This window comes from Crocuta crocuta, unplaced genomic scaffold (assembly GCF_008692635.1).
Source record: "Crocuta crocuta isolate KB4526 unplaced genomic scaffold, BGI_CrCroc_1.0 scaffold126, whole genome shotgun sequence".
NCBI lineage: Eukaryota > Metazoa > Chordata > Mammalia > Carnivora > Hyaenidae > Crocuta > Crocuta crocuta.
Genome location: NW_027531000.1, coordinates 3,492,842 through 3,505,314, shown reverse-complemented (window position 1 = coordinate 3,505,314; position 12,473 = coordinate 3,492,842). Strand labels below are relative to the sequence as shown.

Genomic DNA, 12,473 nt, shown 5'->3' with positions numbered 1-12,473 from the left:
TTTTTTTTTTTTTTTTTTTTTTAGGTTTATTTTGAGAGAGAGAGAGAGCACAAATAGGGGAGGGGCAGAAAGAAGAGGGCACCTAGTTAAGGGCCATTCTAGGGCCAGGACACATGTGACCAAGGCCAAGTTTTGGTGTGTTTTGTTATTCGAGTCCCCTACTGGCTACACAGAAGTGCTGTCTCTGCATCTCACAGCTCTCTAGAACGGGCTCCTGAAACACTAGAGTTGCCCCGGAGACTCAGGCTGGCTCCTGCCAGAGCTGGGAACAGAAGAGTTGGCCACACATATGCAATTCTGGAATGTTTCTGCTTCTAGGATCTGGCAAGGGAAGACTCGCTTTTTCAGAGAGGGGGACAGGTAATTCTGAAGACGCAGTGGCTACTCACACGGGGCCATGCAGACAGAGACAGGGAATGTGGAGGAGATAACAGCGGTGATGATGAGCAAGAGCACCTCACATCTGGCTAGTGCGGAGACACCCAGGGACCATGTTTTCATTAAAATATAAAAGTGATGGGCACATGGTTGGCTCAGTTGGAAGAGAGTGTAACTCTTGATCTCAGTGTCATGAGTTCGAGCCCCATGATGGGTGTAGAGATTACTTAAATAAAACTTAAAAATGTATGTGTGGGTGTGGGTGTGCATGCTGGGGGAATATGATAATTAATCTTATGTGTCAGCTTGACTGGGCCATGAGGTTAACTGGACAAACATGATTCTGGGTGTTTCTACAAGGGTACTTTTGGATGAGATTAACACTGAAACCAGTAGACTAAAGCAGATGGCCCTAATGTCGGTGGGCCTTACCCAATCAGTTGAAGGCTTGAAGAGCCCCAAAGGGCTGACCTTCCTCCAAGAAAAAAGAATTTCTCTTTGAATTGGGACATTGTCTGCTTCTTGCCTCCAGACTCAAACTGAAACATCAGCTATTCTTGGGCCTCCAGTCTGCCAGCCTTTGGATGGGAATTACATCATTGGCTTTCCTGGGTATCCAGCTTGCCAACTCACCCTGCAGATCTTGGGACTTGTGAGTCTCCATCATCACATGGGCCACTTCCATATAATAAATCCCTTTTCATATAATAAAATTATATACTACTGGTCCCGTTTCTCTAGAGGATCCTTACTACCACAGGGAAGGGCTAGAAGGTAAGAAACAGAATTGTCGACCATATGTTAAACCCAGAGTTGAATACTTATATCCATCAGGTTACTTATTCCCCAGCATGCCTATCTGGGAAGACAAAACTGAGGCTCAAAGAGGTCAAGTAATTTTCCCAAAGCCTCACAGCTGTAAGTGGCAGCAATGGGGATCACAGCAAGGTCTGTGCAACTCCAGGTCAGATATTTCTCCTGCTTCATAAGTATTTTCACCAGCGTATGAGACCTCCCAGAAAGGAGGCAGACACAGATGAACTATTTTTTAATAAACTCTTCATATATTTCAATTATTATTCTTTCACTTTATTGTTTTAAATGTTTTTAAGTTTGTTTTGAGAGAGAGAACACACAAGTTGGGGAGGATCAGAGAAGGGGGGGAGAGAGAGAGAGACAGAGAGAGAATCCCAAGCAGGCTCCACACTGTCAGCATGGAGCCTGATGTAGGACTTGGACTCAGGAACCACGAGATCGTGACCTGAGCGGAGGCTGGATGCTTAACTGACTGAGCCCCCCCAGGTATCCCTCGATTATTATTCTTTCACTGTAAAGGGTGTTAGGAAAAGCATATATATCAAACTCATGAGTTCATAAATACTAAAGACAATGTCAATATCCAAAAAAAAAGTCATTTTGTAGATAATATTAAGTAAATCCCAATACAGGTCATAAATTTAAAAACAAGCCAAGTTCTGAGAGTGGCATGAAGCGTCTGCAGTTTGACAGTGTGGGAACTGTGGGCAGAGCAATGGGCCCCACCACACCAGCTACACCTTCTCTCTGGGACTACTCTATCAGCTGCCATTCCCCAATGTTTCCAGAAAAACAAGGACAGAGTAGCCTCACGCACCGACGTCAGGGGCTCTGGAGACCAGAAGTCCCCTCTCTGGTTGCCCAGGTCCCAGGGGGAGGAGCAGAGGAGATGATGAAAGATGTGAGCTAATGCGGCAGCTGCACACATCCCGGGGAACAGCGGATGGGATCCTCAGGACAGACCCCAGGGGATGCAGCAGGGAGACAGACCGGCACTAACAGCCTAGGAGGCAGGTCCATGTGCAGCCCGGACAGCTGAGATGCCCACTAGGTAACCTGCCAGTCAAGGAAGCCAGCCCCCTGGGGCCACAGCCCAGTTCATTTGCATACAGCATTGTGTTTCACCAGAGAGACAAGTCCTGGCTCATGAGGCTTTTCTGCTGAAAAGCCTTCTTCTGTCCCCAGTTTAAATGAACTCCACCCCACAGAAAAGGGTTCGTGATGCCCCAGCTCACACATACTACATACGTGGTCCTTCCATACATCTCCGCCGGTGGTCGGCAGGTCTGCCCCATCTTCCCAGGGACCAGCAGTCCCCAAGGCCCACAGGATGGGCTCCAAAGGCTCCCGGGGCCCCTGGTGCAATGTGGTAAGCAGCACTTGGTGATGGTGACAGGCCTCCTTCTGTTGCAGGTCTGTGGCCCCTGCTGCAAAGTGAAGTCCTAAGACAGCAGGGTGCCGCCACCCTGCTTAAGTGTGGCCTTAAGCAAACAATTTAATCTCTCTAGGCTTCTGTCTCTTCGTTTGCACAGTGGAATAAAAATAGTGCCTGCCGCCAAGGATTGGGGTGGATTAGATGGGATAGAAAATATAAAACTCGTATTATGGGTCTTGAACATTATAAGCTCTCAAGTTCAGGAAACAGAAGGAGTTTCTCAAGTGAGAGGCCTTTGGTGCAGTTCTTACCATGAGAACTTTGCTTTTTAAAGGAAGGAAGACCATGCAGGTCCTTCTAGATCATGATTATTTAGGCCTCACCGTGTCCATGCCCTTCCCCAAGTGAAGCCTGCTGCTGGCCCCTGTTGTCTGGCCCCCAAAGCAGCTTCCTCACGGACCCCCCCTGCCTCCCCTCACCACCACCACCACTGTCAACGGCGGATATCCTCAGAGCCACATGCAAAGATTCATGAGGGCCCAAAGCCACACCGCCAGCAAGACCCTGAGTGGTCAGACTTCAGGTGTAAGCTCTGCCAGCCTCCCTCCCAGCTTTCACACCTCCATTCCTTTGCTGCTGCTGTTCCTGCCACCTCACATGTCCTTCCTTCTCCCAGCTCTGCGGCTGCCCGGCCTTCATGGCTTCATGGCTCATGGTAAATGGCAGCTCTTCCACAGACCCATCCCCAAGCCTCTTCCCCCCCTCCTCTCAGCCCCCACAGCCCAGTGGTCCTCATTCATTCACTGAATCTGTATCTGCTGGGTCTTATGCCATATTCCAGGCACTGCTCTAAGGGCTACGGATATATCGAGGTATGAAACACGCATTAATCCCTATCATCATGGAGCTTACATTTCAGTGGGAAACAAGAATAAACAAGTCAGTGAATACAGGACCTTACACGACAGGGCTATGGACAGACATAAAGCAGGGACAGTAAAGTTTGCGATTTTTAGGAGGATGGCCAGAGGAAGAGAGGGTGACCTATGACATAGACTCAAATGTCTCTGAAGGTGATGCAGACGTTGGCCCTTTGAATATCTGGGAGAGGGGCATTCAAGGTAAATGGATCAGCAAGTGCAAATGTCTCAAGGCAGTGGCTCAGCAATGACCCTTTTCCCTGTCCAACTTCCCTCAGAGGCAGTGTGAAGACCGAGTCCACGGCTAGCACAAGCCTCTGGTACAAGGTTGTGTAGGTGCCTGTATCAGCTTATACATTTTCTTCTATTACTAGTTTACTACAGATTTTTAATCATGAATGGGTGTGAAATGCTCGGCGCCTATGGAGACAAATTATGTGGTTTTTCTTCTTCATGCTGTTGATACACTGACTTACAGCGATTGTTAATGTTAAACCAACCTTACATTTCTGGGATTTATCCCAGTGGGTGGTGATGACTCATCATCCCTTTTATAGTTTTCTGGATTTGACTTGGTACTATTCTGTTAAAGAACTTTGTGCTTTTGTCCTGTGGATTTCTTTTTCTTGTAATGTTTTTGTCTGCTTTGCAGTGAGAGGAATGCTGGCCTCATAAAAATGTCCTAGCATACCATCACTCCTTTTTCTTTCTTGAGTTTATAAAAAACAAACATGTACTATTCATTCCTTAAATGTTTCATAGGGTTTACAGACAGGCCATCTAGGCTTGGAATCTTCATTAAAAAAATTTTTTTAATGTTTATTTTTGAGAGAGAGAGAGAGAGAGAGAGAGCACAAGTGTGTAGGGGCAGAGAGAAAGGGAGACAAAGAATCCAAATTAGGTTCCAGGCTCCACGCTGTCCACACAGAGCCTGATGTGGGGTTCAAACCCATGAATGGCAAGATCATGACCTGAGCCAAAGTTGGATGCTCAACCAACTGAGCCACCCAGGCACCCCTGGCTTGGACTTTTATTTGTGAGGAGGTTTTTAATTAGAAGCCTAATTTCACCAAATGTCCTAAATGGCATGGAAGGCAAGGAGGATGTCCTTCCCATAGGGAGCCATGTTGGATTTCGGCTGCCCAGCCTCCAGCCACCTCTTTCAGTAACAGTAACCAGCTTTTCTGTGGGTGCTGCCTCTCCTCACACTCTCAGACCATAAGGCTGCAGAGAGCTCACACCGCTCTGGACTCCGGGAGGCAGGTGGCTGCGGCCTGGCCAGTCGGCTCTGTGTTCACCTGACTGGAGAGGAGTTCAGACCCAGGCATATGCCCAGGTGGGTCAGCCAGAATGGGCACTGTGCCCCCTAGCCTGGCCTCTGGGAGCTATATGGCTGGAGCTGTAACCCTGCCACCTCAGGAGGCTACCTGGCCAAAGCCAAGACACAAAGACCAAGGGGCCAGGTCCTGCTGATGTCACGCAAACCCCTGCAGCACAGAAGTGAGAAGAAACCCCACTTCTGCCAGGGTGTTTGGGTCCAGGCGCCAAAACAACATTCCTCTGTTTTACTTAAACTATCTTGGTTTGAGCTTCCTGTTGCATAAAGTAGGAAGGATCTAGACAGAAGAAACACCCTTGACTAAAATCTTTAAGGTCTATTGCTTTATTTCATTCAAACTACCGGTATTTTTGTTTTTTAAGCAAAATAATAATAATAATAATGATAACCCTTGTATGCATTGTGTTTATCCTGTCGGGCACAGGGTGAGACACACAACAAATGCCTCACTTGCTCTGAGCAAGATGTTAAGTCACCAGCCCAAGGTCACATTCCTAGAAAAAACGGCTCAGCTCAGCCCAGCCTGGCTCTGGAGCCCTATCCCCACACTGCTCTACTCCCTAGTGCTGAATGCACAGTTATTCAAAACAGGCCCAGCGGCCTCCCACCCTACCCTCAGACTGCCCAAGGGGACGGCCTGGGCTCCCAGACTCCAGCAGAGATGGCCTCAACCCCCTCCTGAATCACAACCCCACCCACGTGCATCCTTCATACTGCTTTTGGAAAGGGTCAGTGACACCCTGTTGAAGGGACCCTGGTAAACCTACCACTAGCGGAGAAGTACTGGCATAAACCATGTGGCCCCTGAGGTGAGCTGACTCGGGGGATGGCGACCTGGTTCTGAATGTGGCTCTTCCAGTCCCTGGCTCCTCATCTCTGACTCTCAATTTGCACAGTAAGGAGTCATTCTTAGCAAAAAGCGTTTTGTTTTTGTTTTGTTGTTTTTTCTGGTGTGTGTGTGTCTGTGTGTGTGTGTGTTTAAGGATTAAGTGGGGAATAATATAAAGGGATTACCAGAAAAATTGGTTCTGCTACTTTGGCTCCCTTTGCCACACATCCCCTTCAATATGTGAAACCTCTGGATGTGCCCCTCTGGCCCCCTGGACAGCTGCCCGCACACCCGCCAACCCTTCCCCACCTGCGAATCCCCCTCTGTATGCTGCCCTCCAGGGGTCCAGGCACATCCAGGTAACCCTGTATCGTTTCCTTATTTTTCTTCTTCTAAATGGATTCTTCCTGAACGAAAAAGCACTTTAAAAGAAAACCTTGTGGTGTGGGTGTCTGGGTGACTCTGTCAGTTAAGCGCCCGACTCTTGATTTTGCTCAGGTCATGATTTCACCATTCATGGGTTCAAGTCCCATGTGGGGCTCTGTGCTGACAGTGTAGAGCCTGCTTGGTTTCCTCTCTCTCCGCCCCTCTCCCACTCCCACTCTCTCTCAAAATAAAGAAATAAGACTTTTTTTAGAAATATTTTTAAGGGGCGCCTGGGTGGCTTAGTCGGTTAAGCGTCCGACTTTCGCTTAGGTCATGACCTCGCGGTTCGTGGGTTCGAGCCCTGCGTCGGGCCCTGTGCTGACTGCCAGCTCAGAGCCTGGAGCCTGTTTCAGTCTGTGACTCCCTCTCTCTCTGACCCTCCCTTGCTCACACTGTCTCTTTCTCTCTCCTAGAAATAAATAAAACATTAAAAAATTTAAAAAAAAAAGAAATATTTTAAAAAAATTTTTTAAATGTTTTATTTATTTTGAGAGAGAGAGACAGGGACTGAAATCAAGCAGGGGAAAGTCGGGAGACACAGAATCCGAAGCAGGCTCCAGGCTCCAAGCTGTCGGCACTGAGCTCAATGTGGGGCTCTAACCGACAAACCATGAGATCATGACTTGAGCCAAAGCCAGGACACTTAACTGTCACTGGGGCACCCCCCAAAATAATTATTTTAAAGAAAACCTTGTATTAATAGTGTAAACGGGAAGCTCATACCATTTGCCACACATCTCAGGTGATGGTAAAAAGAAACATGTATCAAAACAATGTTACCATGGGGGAGAGCACTGATGCCTGCAAAGGTTCTGGGCCCCTCTGTCTGCTCTCAGGAGACAGGCAAACATTCAAAGGTGTTAAAAAGAAAGCAGAATGGTGGTTTCCAGGGACTGTGGGGGGAGTTTCTGTCTGACGGGGCAGAGCTTCAGTAGAGGATTATGGACACGTTCTGCAGAGTGGTGGTGGGGATGGGTGCACGACAGTATGAATGTACTGAAAGTCACTGAGCTGTGTACCTAAAAATGATTAAGTTGGTAAAATTTGTAATTTGTGAATCTTACCACAATTTTAGAAACAAACAAATAAACAAAAATGTAAATAGCATACTGGCACCAGACATAAACTTTAATTCTGAGGAAATCGAAAGGGCTAACAACGGATTTTGAAAGGGTAAATCTTTCCTGTTCCACATGACAGAAGGCCGGCTCACGCACAGTGTGTCAGGTGCTCTGGGGCCCCACTGCCTTGGGGGAACTGTTCACCAGTCCTCAGAACACAGGGACAGGAGCTGGGCAGGGGAACCCAAGGCTGTGGGACGGTCAGGCCAGAAAAAGTCCAAAAACGAGAAGTGAGAGACATAGAAAGAGCAGGGGTGGGTGGGAGCGGAGGAAAGCACAGCCCACCCACCCTCCACCTGCGGGCTCCAGCCCCTCTGGGGCAGAGGCAGGGCCTTCAGGGAGGAAGCCACCCATTGGTGCGGGCATAGCAGACCGCAGAGAAAGCAGGAAGAAAACAACCCAGCACCGGGTCAGCTCAAGTAAACACACACTTCCCGACACCTCCCTCCGCAAGTCTTCGAAGGGACCTGAACAAGGCCCCCGCCAGCCTGGAGCGGCAGGCAGACCTCGAGGCGGGTGCAGGGCAAAGAGCAAGGCCCTGGGAATGAACTAACTGGTCCCAGGCTAACACATCCCAAGTCCTGACCCTAGCAACCCGTTTCCTGGCTCCTCACCACAGCCCTCAAGGCCCCACATGGCCCGGCCCCTGCAACCCTCCCTAACCTCACCCTTCCCCTCACCAAGCATGCCTTATCTGTGCTCCGGCAACAAGCTCAGCCCCTCCCCAGGGCCTTTGCACTTGCTGCTCCCTCCGGGTGGTACCCATTCAGGTCCCAGGTCAGCTCCCTACCCAAAATCGCATACCATCTTCTGTAGCCCCTATCATGGTACGTTGTTTTACGTCCTTCACGGACTTATGACCTCATGAAATACGCAGCTGTTTACTTCACCTTAGTTTATCATTTAACTCTTCCAACCAACTACAGGTTCCAGGACAGCAGGGCACCAGCTGCTCATTCAGGATCCCCAGCCCAGGCCCAGGAGTGGTGCCTGGCTCGGCTCTAAGTCACAACCATTCATCACCTGCTAAGGAGATCTGAAGGCCTTACTGTGAAATACCTATTGCTGAGCAGTGCGCCCCACTGCGTTTGGGCAGGGTGGGTCTTCCAAATGAGCACTGACACCCCGCCCCGAATCAAACCCGCTTCCCCACTGTAAATTTTGTATGTTGATTTCAGTGCTTGAGTCTCCAGCGGCCCCTGGGTGCCAGTGCCTCACCTGTCCGGCTTCACGCACATGAACAGCCTCCATCCTCCAGGCTGAGTCTGTGAGCTCAGCAGAAGGCAGCTGGCCGGGTGACTCTCCTACTTGGCTCAGTGTGTACGCGGCTTTCCGGAAGAGACAGAGGAAACCCTGCCCCTCCTCTTTCTCTTCCACTTTCCCCAGGCTGCAGGGGGACTGGCTGCTTCCTTCAACTAGGGCCAGGCTGAGAGACCCTGGGAGGTGCTGCTGGCCTTGGACCTCACACAGCTACAGGTCAGCAAGGGCAGAGGGACCGCTGGCTCTTTCATGCCCCAATTCGCCAAGGGGTCACCTGAGGTGCCTGGGACACAACACACACCAAGGACAAGGGCTGCTGTGTGGGGACTTCTGCAGCAGGAAGGGCTCCCATCTGCTTCCCCAAGAATCCTAACGCCGTGGCTGAGAAGTGCACGCTGGTTCCTGACCAAGCCTGGCAAACACAGCAGGAGTTCCAGGGTCCTGTGGGGAGACTTTCCTGGGCACAGGAGAGGGGTGGGGGCTACATTGCGGGCGGCAGCCAACGGGGACTGCGGGTACAAGCTCAAAAGCTCGGCTTCCCCTGTACCTCAAGGGAGATGCATCTGGAGTGCATTTCAACTCCACAGGGTCACAAGGGTCACACAGGCCCACATCCTTGCTCATGTCCTTCCTCTTCTCTACCCTGCCTCCCGGGAGAGCATTTTCTCAAGTAAACCACAGGCAGCCAAGTCCTCAGCTCAGGCTGTGCTGGGAAGCCGACCTCAGACACTCACTATCTCTACGACAAGCCCAGGGGAGAGAGCAGAACAATCCGGGACTCCAATCACAGGGAGCATAAGCAGATGATGGAACAGCTACCAAGCAGAATGGTGCTCTGTCGCTCAACATTTTGGAAGATAATGAGGCACCATAAAAAAAAAAAAAAAATACTTGAGCCCTGGGACACCTGGGTGGCTCAGTCAGTTAAGTGTCTGACTCTTGATTTTGGCTCAGGTCATGATCTCACGGTTCGGGGTTTGGGAGATCAAACCCCATGTCCAACTCCATGCTGAGATTGCAGACCTTTCTTGGGAATCTCTCTCTCTCTCTCTTTCTCTCTCTCTCCCCCTGCCCCTCCCCACTCACATTCTCCCTCCCTCTTTCTCTCTCAAAATAAATAAGTAAACTTTAAAAAATAAAAACACTTGACCCTTAACGTGAGCTGGACGTGGGCAGAGAAGGAAGATACCAAATGGCCCAAATACCAAGCATAAGACAATGTCAGAAAGGATCTCGGAAAGGGGTGTGGGGGGGGAATTAGTGACTAGAAGGGAGCCTAAATGGTGACTGGTCATGTCACGCTGAAGGACTGGGGTCTATTTCTCTTTTTCCCTATTTTCCCAATTCCCTATGTAATGTCATTTTGTATATAAAAGGATACCTTTAAAAAAAAAAAAAAGACCTGGGGTGCCTGGCTCAGTTGGCAGATTGTGCAACTCTTAATCTCAGGGTTGTGAGTCTGAGCCCCACATTGTGTATAGAGATAACTTAAAAATAAAATCTTAAAAAAAAAGAAAGAAAAGAAATATCTAATGAGAAATACTTGGAGGAGCACTTCTAAGAACACAAAATATCACAAAAGAGTAAGAGACTTGCCTCAGAACCAGCAATGCTGGTACAACTGGAAGGATTCGATCAGTGGCTGGAAAATTAGCCGGAAACTGCACCTCCCAGAATGAGGTGGGAATGGTGGCGTCCCCGTGAGCTCCCACTCAACTCACAGACTATCGCCACAGATCTTCCTCGACTTACGATGGGGTCAGACCCAAGAAACCCATCTCAAATTGAAACTATCGGGGCGCCTGGGTGACTCAGCCCGTTAAGCGTCCGATTCTTGATTTTGGCTCAGGTCATGATCTCATGGTGCGGGAGTTCAAAGGCCGCATCAGGCTCTATGCTATCCGTGTGGCGGAGCCTGCTTGGGATTCTCTCTCTTCATCTCTCTCTGCCCCTCCCCCACTTATATTCTCTCTTCCTCCCTCTCTCTCTCTAAAAAAATACATAAACTTTAAAAACGTATTTATTACAACCTGAAAGTGCATTTAATACCCCAAATGTACCAAACATCATAGCCTGGCCTGGCCTACCGTAACCGTGCTGGGAACGTTCATATTAGCCTAAGGTTGGGCAGAATCCGCTAACACAAACCTATCTGATAACAAAGTGTTGAGTGGGTCATTAATGCATTGAATACCACACTGAAAGTGAAAAACAGAATGCTTGTGAGGGTACTGGGTGTTGGCCTTCGTGATTGCACAGCTGACCAGCTGCCGTCCGCTGCCCCGCGTCCCTAGAGAGTGTCTGACTGCATGTCGTTAGCCCAGGAAAAGATCCAAATCCAAAGTGCCACGCAGAGTGTCTACTGAATGCCTCTCGCTTTCGCACTATCGTAAAGCTGCACGATCTAAGTGGAATGATCACTGATCGGGGACCACCTGTATTTACGTGATGTCACACAGAGCCCTTCCTTCTCTGAGGTTCCGAGTTCAAGGTGGGCAGCTTGCATTACAATCTCTAGGGCTCCTCTGGCTCAAACACTGTCCAACTATTTGATGCTATAAAATCAAGAAAGAGGAAAAGTGTCAACTTTAAGGCACTGGCTGAGGCGTGCAGTGGTGTCAGTAAACTCTGGCCCCAAATTCAGAGGACTGAGCAAAGCTTCCCCGCCCCCCACCCCCGAGGTCTAGGAGAGTTTTAATTTCTTTTTGTTCTTCAGTTTCAGACTTAACTTCTTGGACGAAGAAGTCAGTTTCCTCCCAGGTTTAGATACCTGCGGCTGTCTGGCTCATCTGCACGCCAACTCTTAAGTAAATCTCCAGAGGAAATTCTTCAAGCACTAAAGCAACCAAGAACTAAACTAAGAACAGCACTACTCAAAATCAATATTTTCAGTGCTTGATTGATGGAAGATTTTCCTGTGAAGTTAAGGGGGAAATCACAAACACCAAACATCTCTGCAAAGACACAGAAACTAAGCAGTCACACATTTGCAATGAAAATTATGGATCAGATGCATAACAAGTCATAAGGTACTTAGCACTTCTCTGATGCATAAGAGATTAAGAATGTCGTTTTCTTCCTCCTTTCTCCTAAGAAGCTATACAAGTAAATTAAAAATCACCAGCCCCTCTCAGAAAAGAAAATTTACTTGAGGGGGAAAAAGTGCAGCTATAGAATCTCAAAGGAAGTAGCATACAAATACAGCCAAAGGGATTCATTTGAAGCCAGCTGTTTTTAATAACCAGCTTCCTCTTGCTCATCTATCAAGAGAACAGAGGACTTCAACCAGAGAACAAGCATGTGTCTTCTGAAAAGTATGGACTAGCAGCTCACCTTCCCACACCAGACGAGGCCCTAGTCGGAGATATAGAAAACTTCTGAGCCAAAGGTCAGCCTCTGATGCCAAGCCAGAAACAAGACCCTCCAGGTGCATAAGGCACTAAACCCAAAATACAATTGGCTGACTATGCATGGCCTTATTTCAGAAGGCCGGCTTTCAGAAAATAAATAGCTACAAATAAGTACACTTGAGGAAGACCGCTCCTCTGAGCCAAGGTCAGGCTTGGGGGTAAGCATACTCGCATAATATGCACGTGCTGATATCCAAACATACTTAAAACACACACATACACACACGTGTCTTCTGTAAAGTGATCACACCTTGTTAAGCCTCAACAATGACCCAGGCATCAAACAGGTAAAGGGAGAGGCAGAAAGTGTATCATGGATGCCAAGGGGCAGAGAACCGCCTTCTTCCATCTCTGGCAAGGTGGGGCCTCGGGCACAGCCTGCAAGCGTAGAAGCCGAATTCCCTGGCAGCTAGATGGAAGCTCTGGACCACATCACCCTGCCCAGCCAGGGGCCTACAGCCAGGCCTCTCCGTCTAGGGTAAGAAGGAACAAACAGAAGCCTCTAGTTTCATTCTAGTTTCTGGGGTTTCCAAGATCCCACCCCCCACAATGAATGTAGAATTCCCGAGTTCCCCCAGGAAGCCCGGAGGGTTGTTGTG

At 48.9% G+C, this 12,473-nt stretch overlaps 1 protein-coding gene across 1 annotated transcript in view; it reads right to left on the bottom strand.

The window, feature by feature from the left end:
- The window catches only part of NUP210 (nucleoporin 210), an 84,476-nt gene extending 76,000 nt beyond the window's left edge, over window positions 1-8,476 (bottom strand). The window contains exon 1 of the mRNA XM_077770619.1: window positions 8,423-8,476. Within this exon, the coding sequence (XP_077626745.1) occupies window positions 8,423-8,442 (20 nt within the window). The 5' untranslated portion in view covers window positions 8,443-8,476. The remainder of the gene's footprint in view (window positions 1-8,422) is intronic.
- Window positions 8,477-12,473: the final 3,997 nt, after the last annotated feature.